Source organism: Chionomys nivalis, chromosome 8 (genome assembly GCF_950005125.1).
Source record: "Chionomys nivalis chromosome 8, mChiNiv1.1, whole genome shotgun sequence".
Taxonomy (NCBI): Eukaryota; Metazoa; Chordata; class Mammalia; order Rodentia; family Cricetidae; genus Chionomys; species Chionomys nivalis.
In genome coordinates, this window is record NC_080093.1 from 84,970,295 (window position 1) to 84,988,146 (window position 17,852).

Genomic DNA, 17,852 nt, shown 5'->3' on the forward strand with positions numbered 1-17,852 from the left:
AGCAGGTTTGGCTAGGAAGAGATGTTGATTCAGTGTGGGGTAAGTCACTAGGGGGAGGGTGTGGAGGGAAAAAGCCCAGACCACACCATCATGGTGGGAGAGGAAGCTGGCATGGAAGAGGGGTGGACCACCAATGTGGAGAGCACCTGTAGGTTAGAGGCTCATGAAACTGAAGCTTCAGGGTTGGCAGGGCTGTTCTCTACATCTCTGTCCTACCCACACCCTCTTCTCAGCCTTCTCTTCTACCAGAATTTAGGGGCACAGGGAAGAAAGCCAGAATTCCCCTCCCCTCTCCCTCAGAGGCCCAGGGTCACCATGTGTGCAGCAGATATGGGGTTACATTGGGCCTCTTTCTTGAAACCCAAATGGGCAGAGGGCTGAGGGGACTCCATGTGGTAGTGAATTTCCAAATCTCCAACATCAGGGCCTGCAACTAGGCAGACAAGTCAATAGTTAGTCACAGAAGAAGAGGCCTGTGACGGCCCCTTGAGGACTTTCTCCCTGCTGACTCTTCAGTAAGATGGTGGTGACAGGATGCACCATGACAGGAAGTAGTAAGTTAGTGAGACCTGAAGGCCCACACAGAATACAGCCCAAGGCTTCACATGGACCTGACATGCTCCAAGCCTGGCTTTGCTCTCCAGGATAACAGAGAGAACCTTGACCAAATCTCAACCTTGTTCCCCAGCCACAGTCTGGTGTACGTGTGCAAGGCAGCCTTCGTCGGTAGCCACGACCAAACTGAGGAGAGTCTGCTGCCCAGGGAGACCCTTGATGAGTATGAAGATGGCGGCTTCATAGGGGAGGTGCGCCAGGAGCTGGAGGACCTGGAGCGGAGCCTGGCCCAGGAGATGGCGTTTGGGAAGCCTGCCCCTGCGGAGTCACTGGGTGGGGAGGAGATTTAGACTCAGACCCAGCTCAGCTGCTGGTAGATGTGCAATAGACATGGCTAATTTATTTCCCCGGGAGTGTCCCCTAGGTGTGGGGCTGGCCAGGCATTTTCCACAGCTCCTTCCCGGTAGTTTTTTCCCTGGCTTGACAAGGTGCAGCGCAAGTACGTTTGTTCCAGCTGCCCCGCTGCTCTGGGGCTGGGAGAGACTGATGGGGTGTGGGAGGGCAGTGGCGAGCCACCCCACACCATGGCCAGGCGCTATGTTTTGTTCTTCATGGACTGGAGATTTGATTGAAAGGAGAAGACAGAAAGGGGTAAAGTCTGCCCATGGTCGGCCCGGGGGAGACATGAGGAGGGTGCCTGCCCTGCAAACAAGGACCTGGCAAAATGTAGCCATTGCGTTTGTATTGTGTCCCTTCCATGGGCCGAGGCCGTGGCTGCGCAGGAGCTACGCTGTTCTTGTGGCCTCCCACACCTTCATCCCTCCGCCCTCTCTTTCCGCTCCTCCTACCTCACCGTCAACACGCCCTTCACATCCGCTCAGTCCCCTCAGCACAGCCTAGGAGCAAACCAGAGTGGGTTTCTCGCCAAGCCCCTTGTTCTCTCACTCCACCCCCCCCAGCCTTGGTGCCCCCAACAGTACTTCCAAAAGGAGGGGAGTGAAATCCTTTTCTTTCTTTCTTTCTTTCTTTCTTTCTTTCTTTCTTTCTTTCTTTCTTTCTTTCTTTCTTTCTTTCTTTCTTTCTTTCTTTCCTTTTCTTTTCTTTTCTTTTCTTTTCTTTTTTTGTGCATTTAAGGCATGCCAGGAACTAAGGTCAGGCTAGTTTGCACATCCCTCTAAGGTTAGAAGTAACAGCATAGAGGCCAGTGGTATGGACATTGCCCTCTGCCATTTGCTTCCGAAAGTCAGTAATTGGAGGGCCCTTTGTGTAAATTAATTCACAGGAAGGACACTTGGGTAATTGTAGGGCCAGGGTTATAAATGAAATTTCCCTTGTTTAGCCACAAGGGAAGGCCTCTCTCAATGGCACAGAGAAATCAGAAGCAAGCCAGGCTGTGTGAAGTACGGCTGTGATGTCCAGACAGAAGCTGGGCTGGGCGTTGGGTCTCAGATGACTGTGTCAGGTGCCAGGAACTATTTCCATCCTGTCCTCATCCAGAGTGATTCAGCTTTAGAGCTGCGCCCAGTTGTCGAAGCATGCTTTCTTCTGAGTTTTAAATTATGTATAAGCACATGCGTTGCGCTCAAAGATCAGGTATAAATTACTTTGGCTACTGTTTGATAATTCTTGGGCTTCTTTTATTTTTTTCCCTTTTGGCTTTCAATAAATATAACCCCACTTCATCCAGAACAATAAAATAAAGCAATCTGTAGTATAAAGAGACAAAAAGTCTTTCCATAGAGGCAGATTTTCCAGGCATCTGCGGTTTACTTCTGGACTCTATTGGAACATTTATCCTTGTCTGGATGGGAATGAGTTTTAGGAGAGCAAACTCCCGAAGGAACAAATGGGACACGTGAGTCGTTTCTTGGAGGCGCCCTGTCATCAAAGGCAGTTCTGGGTTTGGGCAGGATGGGCATCTAATGAAATACCTGAGGCAATTAATTTATGTATTTAAAAAAGCTTATTTCTGTTCCGTTTTGGGTGTCAGTGTGATCCTGTTGCCTGGAAACTGTGGTGGGGGCAGCACAGCATGGTCGGGGGAATGTGGTAGAGTTAGGCTGCTCCCAGGGAGAGAGAGAGGAGCACACAGTCCTCCCCCAGGACCCTATATGGGCACCAGGCTCTGCTGCATTGGTCTTAGCTATTCTCCTGGTGCTGACAAGAGCTGCCTGAAGGGTGAGGGTTCATTTTGTAGCAGGCGAGGCACAGGGGTAGAGTGTGGGGCTGCTTCCCACAGTTCTGAGGACCAGGGGGCAGAGAAAGGGTAACACAAGGACTCAGCTTTCTCCTTTTTCCCCTTTCATTTATTCTGGGACCCCAGCCCATGGAATGGTGCCACCCCACCCAAAAGGGTGAGGTTCCTTCCTCAGCTGGAACTCTCTGGGAACTCCTTGCCTCATAGACAGGTACAGAGGGTGTCTCCTAAATGATTCAAAAACCCATTTGGTTCCAAGACACAGAAAGGCTATGTAATAACTTTTCCACATAACACCTTTGCCATCTAAAAGACTTTAAATCTCTAATCTGAAGATATCACAGTAAAGAAATATAAACATTTAGAAAAACAGTAAATGTAAGTACTTGCTAGTCACCTATGTCCATAGTATGGGTCCATTTGTCACTAAAACCTGTGCTGGTTAAAATTTGCTGTGTTTTATCTGGTATGCTGAAAACCTATGGTTTTAGCTACAAATGAGAAGATTCAGAATAAATGAACAACATATTAAAAAAAAAACTACGCAGGCCGATAAAGAAGATTGTTGTAGCCACCCAGTAGTGCCATGGGGAACAAGCCTTTAACCAATAGGTCTTCGGGCAGGAGGATAGTTTACCTGGCCCATAACAGAGCTGGGACACACCAAGCTCTTTAAGGACTAGATTGGAGGACCCTGTATATTTAGGTCAACAGGGCAATAGGCGCGGACTCTCTGAATTCCATATAGCAGATAACAGAATGGGGGTTCGGAGTGTGGAGGAGGGAGAAGGTAGGTAAAATGGCTTCAAGGGGGCACTGATTATTTCACTGTCAAACATGGAGGTGTTCTTTATTCGATGGCAACTTACCAGGGCCCCTTAACTCCTGGGTCACCCGGCAGCTATGTGTGAAGGGCTTGCTCAGAGCAGGGTTTGGATGCTCCCAGATGAGAGAGTCTCTGCTCTGAAATCATCTCAATAGAAGACGGGACACAGCTAGACCAAGACGGGACACAAAGAGCTGAGCGCTAGAGGAGACCCAGCGGAGGGCTTAGCTTGGAGGGCCGCCACAAAAGGGAAGGACAAGGTTACTGGGAAGGCGGCAGGGAAACCTAGAGGGGAAACAGATGAGATTCTTGATGGATAGGATGACTGGAAGCTAAGGCAAGTGTGAGGAAATGCGTAGAGATGAGTCAAAATGGTTTCATTGAAAACAAACAAAAAAGCCTGTTTGGTACCCACCATGTATCAAGTCTCATTCATAAATGAAGGAAAACTAGGGTCCCCTTCCCAGAGCTAACCACCCTGTGAAAGGCCCAAATGCTCAGCCAGGAAGACCACACCTCACCGTTGTTACTGGACCTTGGGAAGAGCCGAGCTGAGTGCCACTCTCAACTGGCTGCCTGATCTTTTCTTGAATTTGGTTCCTGCCAGGGAAACAGCAGCAGGAGCTAAGGTTCAGCTCCTTAGCAGTGAGCCCAGCAAAGGACCAGGACAGGTGCTTAGGATGTGGCATTGACTTCAGGGCCCTCTGAGGAAGCTGGGAGCTGTCAGGCTGCCTTTCTCCCCCCACCCTCCCCAGCCTTCAGCTAGTACTCACTTCTTAGCTTCTGTTAGTTTTTGACAGTCCTTGACCCATGGCCCCTGCATGACTTTTATTATTTCTGTGACTATAAATATCCGACAAGAACAACTTAAGGGAGGAGTTTAGAGTTGAAAGGGATTGTCCACGATGGTGGCAGGAGTGGAGATGACTGTTGTGTGACTTTCCTACCGGGAAGCAGAGTGCGTGGGAAGTGGGGAGACCTCAAGGCCCACCTCCAGTGGCCCACTTCTGCCAGCAAGGCTGACTTCCCTGATGGTCCACAACCTTCAGAGACTGCTGCACACTGAGCACCAGCTGTTCAAAGACAAGTGGGTGCTGATGGTGGTTGTTTGATGAGAAATGTCCCCTTTAGTCTTAGACACTTGAACACTTGGTCCCCAGTTGGTGATGCTGTTTGGGGAGGGTTAGGTGATGCAGCTGTGGCGGAGGAAGTGTGTCACTGGGGGCAGGCTTTGTCTGCCTTGATTCTCTGCTTCCCATGTGGGTTAAACATGTGCCTCAGCTTCCTGGTTTTGCGCCATGCCACTCTACTGGAGTGCCAACTGGAAGCCAAAATAAACTCAAGTTGCCTTTGGCCCTGGTGTCTTATTACAACAGAAAAGCAACAAACACAGGGGCCATTTCTACAAGAGCTCCCTTCTTCAAAACCAGCAGTAACAGGCCCCTCTGGGTTTATTCGGTGAAAAGTTCTCCACTCTCAAGGGCTTGTGTGACTACATGGAGCTCACATGAACAGCATAATCTTTACCCTGAGAAGGTCCTTGACCATTAACTATCACATCCTCAACCTCTGTGCTGCATAAAGTTCCTGGCATTCTGTTTTGGGCCCTGGATATCTCTGGGAGAGTTAGACTGTCTAGCAGGAGCTTGAGGCCAAATTAACAACAGAAGTGATCCTGGGCACAACTATCTCTGGATTTTGTGTGTGTGTGCACGTGTGCGTTTAGGCAGATATTCATATGGATGCATCCATGTATGTGTACACATGTGAAGTCAAAAGATGAGGTCAAACAAAAGACAACATCCCTTCATGATAACGGTATTGGAGACAGCAGGAATATAAGGAACATACCTTAACATAATAAAGGCAATATACAGCAAGCCAACAGCCAACATCAAACTAAATGGAGAGAAACTTCCAGCAATCCCACTGAAATCAGGAACAAGACAAGGTTGTCCACTCTCTCCTTACCTATTCAATATAGTTCCTAAGTTTCTAGCTAGAGCAATAAGACAACAAAAGAAGATCAACGGGATACAAACCAGAAAATAAGTCAAACTCTCACTGTTTGCTGATGATATGATAGTTTACTTAAGCGACCCCAAAAATTCTATCAAGGAGCTTCTACAACTCATAATCACCTTCAGTAATGTAGCAGGATACAAAATTAACAAAAAAAATCAGTAGCCCTCTTTTTATGAGGATGATAAATGGGCTGAGAAAGAAATCAGAGAAAATCACCATTCACAATAGCCACAAATAACAAAATATTTTGGAGTAACTCTAACCAAACAAGTGAAGGACTTGTATAACAAGAACTTTAAGTCTTTGAAGAAAGAAATTGAAAAAGAAACAGAAAGTGGAAAGATCTCCTATGCTCTTGGGTAGGTAGAATTAACAGAGTAAAAATAGCAATCTTACCAAAAGCAATCTACAGATTCAATGCAATGCCCATCAAAATCCCAGCAAAACTCTTCACGGACCTCGAAAGAACAATACTCAACTTCATATGGAAAAGCAAAAAACCCAGGATAGTCAAAACAATCCTGTACAATAAAGGAACTTCTGGAGGCATCACAATTTCTGACTTCAAACTCTACTACAGAGCTACAGTATTGAAAACAGTCTAGTATTGGCATAAGAACAGACAGGAAGACCAATGGAATAGAACTGAAGACCTGGATATCAATCGATACACCCACAAACACCTGATTTTTGACAGAGAAGCAAAAAAAAAAAAAATCAAATGGAAAAAAGAAAGCATATTTAACAAATGGTGCTGGTATACCTGGATATCAACATGTAAAAGAATGAAAACAGATCCATATCTATTGCCATGCAGAAAACTCAAGTCCAAATGGATCAAAGACCTCAACATAAAACCAACCACACTGACCCTCATAGAAAAGAAAGTGGGAAATACACTTGAATGCATTGGCACAGGAGACCACTTCCTAAATATAACCCCAGCATCACAGACACTGAGAGAAACAATTAATAAATGGGACCTCCTGGAACTGAAAAGCTTCTTTAAAGCAAAGGACATGGTCAACAAGGAAAAAAAAAGGGCAGACTACAGAATGGGAAAAGATCTTCACCGACTCTACATCGGACAGAGGACTGATCTCCAAAATATACAAAGAACTCAAAAAATTGGTCATCAAAATAATAAATAATCCAATAAAAATGGGGTACAGACATAAAGAACTCTCAACAGAGGAATCTATAATGGCTGAAAGACACTTAAGGAAATGCTCAACTTCCTTAGCTTTCAGAGAAATGCAAATCAAAACAACTACGAGATTCTATCTTATACCTGTAAGAATGGCCACGATCAAAAACACTGATGACAACTTATGCTGGAAAGGATGTGGAGTAACGGGAACACTCCTTCATTGCTGGTGGGATTGCAAACTGGTACAGCCAGTTTGGAAATCAGTGGTGATTTCTCAGAAAATTAGGAAACAACCTACCTCAATACAATACCACTTTGGGTACATACACTTTGGGTATATATCCAAAGGATGCTCAATCGTACCATAAGGACATGTGCTCAACTAAGTTCATAGCAGCATTGTTTGCCATATTCTGAACCTGGAAACAACCTAAATGCTCCTAGACCAAAGGACGAATAAAGGAGATGTAGTACATTTACACAATGGAATACTTCACAGTGGGGGGGGGGATGACATCTTGAAATTTGCAGGCAAATGGATGGATCTAGAAAACATCATATTAAGTGAGGTAACCTAGACCCAGAAAGACAAATATAGTATGTACTCACTCATAAGTGACTTTTAGACATAAAGCAAAGAAAAACCAGCCTACAATTCACAATCCCAGAGAACCTAGACAATAAAGAGGACCCTAAGAGAGACATACATGGATCCAATCTACATGGAAAGTAGAGAAAGACAAGATCTGAGTAAAATGGAAGCATGGAAGAGGGCAGAAGGGGAGGGAGGAGGAAAAGTGGGGAGCAGAGAAAAATAAATAGCTCAATAAAAACAATAAAAAATAATTAGTTCATGGTTATAATACCAAAAAAAAAAAAGGGTCGTTTGTTGAATAGCTGAGTCTTCTGGTGATAGGACTTATGGACATCTGCCATTAAGTCTACACCATACCTTTTCTCCCACATTCTGCATCCAGCCTTGTAACTAACGAACCACAGTGTGCGCTGAGGGAGCACACTATTTTGAGTAACATAAATTCAAGATCAGATTGTTGTAATATGCAAAGGAATGCAAGTTGCAGACTGCATTGAGAACAGGTTTCCCAGTGGGGATATCCAACAGGGCACAGTCTAGTTACTAAAAAAAAAACCCACCCTTTCTTGTATTTCCAAAAACTGGCTCTAAGCATGCTACCCAAGCAGCATGAGCTTGAAATCAGTGTGCTCACTGTATAGGGAAGTTGGGGGTACGCAAAGGCAGAAAAGGGTGCTATCTTCCAGTAATTTGTGAGGGGGGTACCAGATAATTTCCAGTTCCAATTCTCTGGGATGATTAGTGGCAGTAGGTAGCACGGGTAACATACCTCTCTCAATGCCCCATTTGCCTTCCTAACTCGACCCTACTGACAGCTGCACTTTCTAAATGATCACAGATGTCGATGAAGTCTTGAGGTAATCCAATGTTTTTGTAGCTTCTAAAAGTCAACTTACAAAAAAAAACCACAGGTCTAGGAATGATGGCTCCCCCATGTTGGCTGCCCTGAAGGAGCATCTTCAGATTCCACGTTCACTCAGCTGAGGTGTCTAATAGCCTCTTTTGAGACATGAACTCTTGCAAACTGGACACAGGCCACCTTCTAGCCCCTAGAAAACTTCACACATACCATTTTGCATTTGATTCCAGGATTCACAAAATTTTTATAAGTGATACCAAAGTATAGTTGTTTTTCAAAAATTGTACAGAACTATTTGGGTGAAATAATCCACACATGACTCTGTAACTTGCAAATCATAGGTTCGAGAACTGCAAGGTCTTTGATGCTGACCAGAGATGAGTCTAGAGAGATTGACAGTTCAATGGCAAAGAAAATCCTAGAACCCAGCAGAGGATCTTCCTGCATTCCAGAGTCACAGGTCAGGTACAGATTTACATCATGGGCTCCCAAACAGCTCAGACCATCAGGCTGCTTCCGACTATGGGTGTGCCACCATATCCCCACAGTACAGCCAGGGCCTGGAATCATCCATCTTTCTAACTGCAGCATACTTTCTATGACAAGATATTAATCTTCTAGAGCAGGCTCCTCTACTTTGTCACCATTACTGTCCCTGTAGGCCTGCTGATTGGGCCATAGCCATGAAACCAAAGCTATGAATTTCTTGACTAGAATGCTCTTTACCTTAGCCAGGGCCTCGGAAGTACAGCTACATGGTTCTGACAGTCTGTACCTGGCTGACACAATTCATCTGCCCTAATAAAAGCCCTTCAAAACCTCTGTGGCCCCTAGAGAATGGTCACAATTCAGTGCATTTGTTCTGCTTCAGGATATGCCAACTCCCTGAAGCCCCGAGAAGCTGCCTCTCACTTCTGTGACTTCACTGAGAAAGTTCCTGTTCCTGGTTCACCCCCATGCACTGAGAAGCTGGCCTTTAAGTTTTCTTTTCTACGAAGCATTTCCTCTATTCTTGGTATGTGCAACATGCCTGCAAAGACTCGCACAGCAGCAATAAACCCAGAGCAGAAGGCAAATACCAAGGGGCAGACATGGGATGAATTGTGCCAGCCATTGAGGACACTATGCCAAACCAGAAGAAAGGCAAGTAAGCCCACTCTACCAACTTCTGCTGCTTGCCAGAAAGTCAGTCCTGGGGAGATTAATGTCTATGTCCCAAGCCTGAACCAGACCCAAGAGACTTTTAAGATATTATAGAATACCTTAATTATATTCAAATGACAGTCAACATCTGCTATGTTCTCATTAAGTATTTCTTCTTAAGTGTTTATTTTTCATTTTATGTATATGGTGCTGAATCTGCATGTATGCCTACAGGCCAGAATAGGCATCATATCCCAATATAGATGGTTGTGAGCCACCATGTGGTTGCTGGGAATTGAACTCAGATCCTCTGGAAGAGCAGCCAGTGCTCTTAACCACGGAGCCAGCTCTCCAGCCCTCATTAAGTATTTCTTAAAAGGAAAAGGAAAGGGTAAAAACCTGATTCTGAAGTACTGTCAGAACCCTTTGAAGAACTTTACTATAAATACACTTCATCAGAGAGTGTGATACTTATTCCACACAGGTAACAAAGTGCCATACTTAAAGACAACAAATTCATTCTGTACCCAGATTCATGTCCCCAGAGGTTTAATGACAAAAAAATAACACAGCAACATGAACAAATTTTTATTGGCGTATTCATTGTTGTAAACAGCATCTTGCATGAAAAAGTTTTACCAAAACCTTTTTATCGACTTTTATAAATTAGATAGTATTTCAAAGTTTATGTAGAACTGGGTTCTTAGAAGTCATATTTAGCAGAGCAGAAGAAGCCTGCTGACGCTAGCACACGCTGCAATGAATCATGTGGCACCAAGTCTACACCAAGGCCCCCGAGAAACTTTATTCCATGTGATGAGCAGATGGTTCCCCAAAGTTACACTACAGAACTACAAATCGACTCTTAAAAAATCAAAATGGGACTTTACAAGCACTCTAGAAGACTCAAACTTGAAGCAATTTGTTGAAAATAAATGTACAGAGAAAAGACTGAAGCTACTGAACAGAGATCCCTCAATGAGCAACCATGCGGCTGCTGAGGACATGACGAATGAGGCAAAGAACCCTGGCAAACAGCAGAGCTGCAGTCGGGAGAACTCAGCAGGACCCCTTTATTTACATGCTGAGTGAAGGAGTGAGACATTCTCTACATCCATAGCTCAAGTACAGTTGGTTCTAATCACAAACCTGCAGCAGCTGTAATACACTTACTGGCAGTGGCCAAAGGGAAAGAGATACTGGGCTGTTTCGCTAAGGTTCTTAATACTTTGTAAAAAGTGAAATAAAATAAAGACACACCTTCCTAATTCTTCTATGGGTGATGCTGGTTCTAAGAACTCCTTCAGCCCCTTTGCTGCTAAGAGTCAACACAGTTGCATTTGCTTCAAACTGTCAATGAGGTAATGTGTGTATCAATGAAATAAACAGAAGATTCATTCATTCATGGCCTTTGCACAGCTTTATTATTAAGCTATGAGCATCCTGTTTGAGGCTAGTTTTACTAGCGGCTATGTGCACATTTGTCCGCAATCAATGAATCTACTTGTCCCCCTCCCCTTTCATAGTAGCAGGCTTTGTTTGTTTCTCTTTGCACATCCTTGGCTTTACAGTACATCTGACCATAGTGCACAACATGATTCCAAGTCAAGACAGTGGCCCACTGGGCACTGAGCTTCTGATTGGTGAAGGGCGGTCCAATCAGTGCTGGTGTCATGGGATTACCCCAACCACGTCCGGCCAAAATGGCACTACCCAGCAGTAGTGAACCATTACTTAAACCAACCGTCAGGGAGAAGGCTACACTGGCAGTCAGTCTTGAGTCACGTCTTTATTTGGCGCCCCATCCAGATAGATCTTGAGCGCTTTCTCTTTGCGAGGGGAGTACGTCACACGATGTCCAGTCTTCTGTAGTCGGCTGCTTTCCTTTTTCATCAGTTCATTTCTTTGTTCTTCCGTCAACTCCATTACTTCTTCTGTTTTATCCCTTTATGTGAAATACAAATCATTAGACCAGCTGGCCACTGACGTTACTGTGTTCCTCTTCTTGCTCTCACACACCAGGATGTACTAGGTTACTAATGTGAATCATGTCATTTCTTAAAATGATACAGAATCATCTCACGTGAGTATTAAAAGTAATACAATCTGCATTACTGAACATTTACTTATAACAGATGATAACTCTATGAAAGAGCCTGGATTCTCAGGAAAAACAGCACTGTCACCATTTTACAGGTAAAGAGCTAGGGAAACAAGTTAGATTTGACCTCCAGGTTCCAAAGATCATTTTCCTTTGTATGTGTGCTGTCCAACACGGTAGTCAGATACACAGCATCTCTTAAGACATCTATAAATCAAAGAATGTAAGCTACCCCCAAATGTCAATGACATGCTGTATTAACATTGTATGTACTGGATTAACAGATTTTTTTGCAATTATAATTAATCTCATTGGTTTTTGTTTCGTATTTGTTTGCTGTGCGCTACTGGGAATGGGCATATGTGTCACAGCACATAGGGAACTTGCTTTAGTAGACCAGGCTGACCTCAAACTCAGAGATCCACCTGCCTCTGCTTCTGAGTGCTGGGATTAAAGGAATGCACCACCACTGCCTGGCTCCTCCTTTACTTATTGTTACTTTTAGGGGAGAGTTTTAAGATGGGGTCTCACAGCTGGGCAGTGGTGGCACACGACTTTAATCCCAGCACTTGGGAGACAGAGGCAGGTAGATCTCAATGAGTTTAAGACCAACCTGGTCTACAAATCGAGTTTCAGGCCAGGACTACACAAAGAAATCCTATTTTAAAAAGCTTAAACAAACAAACAAACAACGTCACATAGCTGAGGCTGGGGCTGGTCTCAAACCCATTATATAGCAGAAACTGGCTCTGATTCCTGATCCTCCCGCATCTACTTCTCTGTTGCTGGGGTCACAGGTGTGGGGCAGTACAGTGTTCTGATTTTAACTAAGGTACTCTAAACATCAAGCTGTGGTGTGCAGCCCTCACTGTATTTCCACTGCTCAGTGTAAAGGTACAACACTACAAATACATCAGCACTAGCAACAAAACCATTACACTTTACCTATAAAATATGACGGCACCATCATCACAGATATAAAGAGGCCAAACGTTCAGGGTAGAGACTTTAGGATTCCAGTCCAAATCTTGATGAATATCAAGGACAGAAATATCACAGGGGAAGGTTCCCCTACCCTGAGGAGAGAAAAAATGGCTGATGAGTCAAAGCACGGGTCACATTTGTGGCACCCAGCACCAGGATGCAAATGTTCTCAGGCTTTACCTTGGCAAATTCAATGTCTTCCAAAGGAATGCCACTGATTTCACTCAACTAGAAAAGAAAAGTTATATGCAAGTTTATTTAAAAATTATTCTTGAGAAGTTATTTTCCTTTTCTACCAAAATTAGCTGGATTTAAAAACTAATATATTTGATTTTAAAAAACTAGAAGCAGACAGTGAAATCTGCCTCTTTACTCATGATGCAGATCCCATATCCTGGAACATGCTAGCACACTCGACACATTTCTAAAAGCATAAAGTTCTACTAGGAGCTATCTCTACCCTCATATCCCACACCACTGTAGAAACATAGACCCCTGACCACACTGCCGGATGTGGAACTCTGCTCAGCTGAAGTGCTGATGGCACCTTGACAACGCCTGCCACTCTGGAAACCTATCAGAGGGACAGGATCTTGCCCATCAGCCCCAAAGCTGGACAGGTCTAGGTATTATTTTGATTTTCTAAATCTGCACTGAGAAGAGCTCAAAAAGGATGTTATTCTTTGCCAGATTAAGCTGCTTATGTTCTCTTTGTTAAGACAGTGGTCACACTTACACTAGGGGCATCAGTGAATGTGGTACGTGCCTGTGATCTCAGTGCTAGGAGTTCAAGGCCAGCAAGGTCTACAGAATGAGACTTTTGACTTAAATAAAAAACAAACAAACAAACAAACAATCCCCCACCTCAGGGGGATGGTGTCCCATGCTGGTTTCAAATAATTTCCTCCTGTCTTTGTCTTCTAGCTTTGTTTGTAAGCTGTTTTTCTAAATTACCATTTGGAGTCATATAGAACAGTTAAGTTTTTGTGCAGCATGCCTTTCTTTTTCTGGCTTTTAGCACTAGATCAGAAGTATTTTTATCCCAATATTTAAGAAGCATATCTGTCCTTTTCCTTTACTTCTGTAAATACAATATACTTACAATTATTTGGAGATTAAACCCAGGACCTTGCACATGCCAGGCAACTGCAACTGAGTTACGTCTCAAGTGTGCGGACTGCTGGCATGCACTATGGACATTAAAGGTTTTACAAATTGCCCACTGAAGTAGAACCACTGATGGAGAGGGCAATTCTCCCTTCCCTGAGACCCCTGAATTACTGTAAGATGCAAAGCCTATCTTCACTCTATTTTCCTTTTCAAGTACCAACCACACCCAAGTGTGACCAGATGCCACCAGGTATGTTCAGAATAGTATGGCCTAGGACCTCCATTCAATTCTCTATCCTTTGTTCATTTAGCCATACAACGGTTTAACAACTTCTAATTGATTTCAAAAACAGTACACAGTTGGCTAAGTAATGAAAAGTGAAAGTCCTCCTTTAAACAAAGTAATTTCAAAACACGAGGAGATCTAAGGGACCCTAACAGACAGAGACAAGAAAGACTCCTGACAACAGTGGCTGGTACTCACTTCCTACACAACGCAGGAAAACATACATGTATTAGCTAATTTTGTTCAAAAGAACCTACCTTCTCCCGCAGTTCATCAACACTATTGCTCTCCAATACAAGCTCCTGGAAGGGATCCAACTTCATCTCTGAAGGCCTCCACCGTTTTGATAAAATGGCAAGCTGTGACATGGACTTCATCTTCTCTACACCTAAGGACATGCAGGATTACACCCAGCAATCTATGTTCTCTGAGGGCTTACTTATAAACTTACTTTTCCTGTAGTTCCTAACTAAACATAAAGATCTACTCTTTTTGTTTTTAAAGCGTGTGAATGCAGGGGCTCATGAAGGCCAGAAGGTGTCAGATCCCTTGACGATAGAAATTGCAAAAGGTAGTGAGCTGCCTGATGTGGGTGTTGGAAATCAAACACAAATCCTCTGAAATAGCTGCAAGATCTTTTAACCAATGAGCCCCTTTAGTGTATAGGTGTTTTCCCTATATGTGTACCTTTGTCTACATGTATATCTGCCTATAGGCATGTCTGCTGCCCTTGGAGGTCAGAAGAGAACATCAGAGCCCCTGGAACTGCAGTCATGGATGGTTGAAAGGTACCATGTGGATGCTGGAAATAGAACTTGAGTCCTCTGCAAGAGCAGTCAGTGCACTTAGTTGCTGAGCCATGCCTCCAGCTCCTGTTCTTTCTTTAAAAGGAGTTGCACACATAACTCTCTACTCTCATATGCCCATATGCACATCAGTGTCCTAAGCTACACTGCTTCCTCCCAACTCCTGTCTGACATTGCTTTTCCTATCACCTTCTCTTCAGTCTCTTGCAGCGCCAGTGGCTCTGACTCCATTCTAAACTACCATCAAGCCACCTTCATTTGCTTCTTTATTCATGCAAACGATCATCAATCCCTCTTTCTTTGAAGCCAAAACTCAGTGGCTCATCAAAATTCAGCTCACCTGTCACCTTGCTGGTAGACATACATGCAATTTCTATTGTGGCTAGCTAGTCTCAGCAACTAGCAACTTAAGATATACCTGATGCTCCATTCCACCCAGACTATGCATGTGGTGGGCAATCCCTAGCTTATTCCTGTTTATAGCTCCAAAGACTAGCCACATCTGGCCAATTATGGCTAAATAAACATTGCTGAGATTTAATCACATGACTCATTTCTTATCCATCTACTTCAATGTTAAAATGTATACTGACATGATACAATGAAGACACATACCACCTAGTACCACTACCACTTTCTGTGGCACTAGCCTATTTATGTGACCTTCATGACCCTGGGTCAGTTTGCTCAGAAAAAGCTATTATTCTCTCAGGCTGCACACACTAGAGAAGGACACCTGCATGCAACATGTACCTGGTGCTCTGGTAGTTCTTTGCCTCCCAGTTAAGTTGTCAAGTAATTGAAAGTTTACCTGCTTAAATTAAGCTGATTTAGGTTAGAAACAGGTAGTAAGAAGGGCTACTGAACTCTCTAAGAACTATGATCTTACTGTCTAGATTGTGGGCATAAGTGGCATCAAAACATGTAAGACAAAACTCAATGTGACCTCCCTGAAGCCAACTCCCCCCACTACTCCTCTGGGCAGAGTATTGAGTCAGTCCCAGAACAAAAGAGAGAGTGGACATTCTGGTGGGCACAAGTGCTGCTCCAGGTCCCTGTCATGGCCTAGCTGCCTGCTCTAACAGACACGGAATCCAAGTCCAAAATAATAACCTTATTATAGTTAGAGAATCAAATTAAAATAAGCAGGTGGACCTCAATTCAAGATGGCTAGAGTATTCTGAAAATGGGGAAGTCTGGGTACAGACAAGCCTACACAGAGAATGCCATGTGAAGATGAAAGGAAAGATGGGGCACAGTACCTGGTTACAAGCCAAAAGCAGGCCACCAAGCTCTGGAAGCTACGGGAGTGACATGGATGATACAGCTCCCCAATAAGATCAAGAAAGATAGAAACAAGATTCACTAACACCTTGACCTCTGACCTCAGTAAAGACTGAGCTTCTGCCATTTAGCTGTCCTGTGGGTAGCATTCTGAAGTGGCAGTAGCCTAGATCACTAACACAGCTGTTTGCAACATCTTTGACACATTTTCAGTAGCATATTCTCAACATAAAATATGGGACAATGATAAAGAAGATAATAAGCATGCCTAAGAAAATACCAACAGAATTTTCTGTATAATGAACCCCCAAAATCAAACTTTTAAATTATAATTTTTGTATATGAGAAAATGAGAGAAAGGAATAAATATTAAAAGGCATAAGACAAGGGATATCTCTAAAAATAATGCAAGCAGTTATGTTAGAGATAAGAAAAAAGAATCTCAGTGATGGAGCAAGAATCATATCTGTAGTGATATTTTGTTTGTGTTTTAATAAATAAAGCTTGCCTGAAGATCAGAGTGCAGAGCTAAGTCACTAGAGGCAGGCAGTGGTGACAAACACCTTTAATCCCAGGACTTGGGAGACATAGGCAGATGGATCCCTGTAAATTCAAGGTCATGCTGGGCTACACTAGATTGATCCAGTCTCAAAGAGAAACAGAGCTCACAAAGGTGATCCCAGCACTTGGGATCCCATGCCTTTAATCCCAGCGCTAGGGAGGAGTAGACAGGAGTGATATGGCTGTGGTTGGGCAGAGAGAGGAATATAAGGCAGAAGGAGACAGAAGCACAGTGTAGTCTGAGGTTTGGTGGAGACAGCTGCAGTCAGTGGATGAGGTCTGAGGGGATAGTCTGAGGAGAGGTCGCCCCTTTCGGTCTGAGCACGGGTAGAGATAAAAGAACTCTCTAGTGGCTGGCCTCTCTGCTTGTCATCTTCAGCATTAACTCCTGTATCTGACTCTGGGTTGAAGACCAACTAGAATTAGTGCTACACATACCAGTGCACAAAACCACAGCCTGATGCTGACAAGGCTGACAATACTGCACCATACAGCACACGTCTCACAGATCAATCTGGGGTCAGGAGCTAAGGGGTTAGGGTTCCATTAGCTCTACTGTCTTTCTAATTGTTATTTATTACTCAAAACAAAGCAAAAAAAAAACCAAAAAAACAAAAAAACAACCCAATAATACCATCAAGAACTTCCAGGAAAACTTCCCAGTTGCTGGAAATATTAATATCTTCTTCATAAATATGATAATCCAAAAAGACAGTGCCAGGGTTCTTCCATGTTTTCTTCCTTAGACGAAACCTAAAAATAAAAAATGCTATGATTTGAAATATTTAATTCAAAAATTTACATTCATCAGACACCAAAAATGAACTGTGTTCAAAGTACAAAATAAATGGTTTCTCATGAAAATTCAGGGGTGATGCAGAAGTAGTGCCTCTAGTACATCACATTCTGTCTTCTCCAGGGAAACTCAAGGAGGTGAGCACTTCTGCTTACTACTCAGCACTACATCCTGGAGGAAAGGTACAGCAGCGTGAAAGCAGCCAGTGCCGGGGCCTTACTTACCTGTCAATGCTGAGGTCTAAGCCACACTGCTCCCTGAGTTGAGGAATCAGCTCCTCTTTTGATTGCCGCACGGTCATGCCTTTAGCAAATACAGCGTCTAGCAGAAACTTGCATGGCTAGGAATATAAACACACAATTAGAGCCTGTGTGTTGCAGTGAAGCAAGGGTTAAGAAGATATTTATTTGTGCTGAGCAGCACAAGGAAGAGCCAAAAGGAATTTAAGAATCTATCTTCTTGTTCTCAGTGTTAGCTCTATAACTTATAGGATCTGCAGTTGTGAGCAGCCTTGCTTAACAGCCTATGCCTCAGCCTTCTCATTTGCAAATTGGGACAATAGCTTCCTTTAGAG

The 17,852-nt window shown here is 43.8% G+C and overlaps 2 protein-coding genes across 3 annotated transcripts in view; one reads left to right on the plus strand and one right to left on the minus strand.

Annotated features, from left to right (window-relative positions):
- The window catches only part of Dkk3 (dickkopf WNT signaling pathway inhibitor 3), a 46,586-nt gene extending 41,369 nt beyond the window's left edge, over positions 1 to 5,217 (plus strand). The window contains exon 8 of the mRNA XM_057779539.1: positions 689 to 5,217. Coding sequence (XP_057635522.1) covers positions 689 to 905 — 217 coding nt within the window. The 3' untranslated portion in view covers positions 906 to 5,217. The remainder of the gene's footprint in view (positions 1 to 688) is intronic.
- A 4,690-nt stretch (positions 5,218 to 9,907) lies between these two features.
- Positions 9,908 to 17,852, minus strand: part of Usp47 (ubiquitin specific peptidase 47) — a 100,421-nt gene continuing 92,476 nt past the window's right edge. For both annotated transcript variants that reach the window (XM_057779509.1, XM_057779508.1), the window contains 6 exons: positions 17,503 to 17,618; positions 17,117 to 17,235; positions 14,089 to 14,219; positions 12,616 to 12,663; positions 12,397 to 12,527; positions 9,908 to 11,295 (listed from right to left, as the gene is read on the minus strand). In XM_057779509.1, the coding sequence (XP_057635492.1) occupies positions 11,121 to 11,295; positions 12,397 to 12,527; positions 12,616 to 12,663; positions 14,089 to 14,219; positions 17,117 to 17,235; positions 17,503 to 17,618 (720 nt within the window). In that variant the 3' untranslated portion in view covers positions 9,908 to 11,120. The remainder of the gene's footprint in view (positions 11,296 to 12,396; positions 12,528 to 12,615; positions 12,664 to 14,088; positions 14,220 to 17,116; positions 17,236 to 17,502; positions 17,619 to 17,852) is intronic.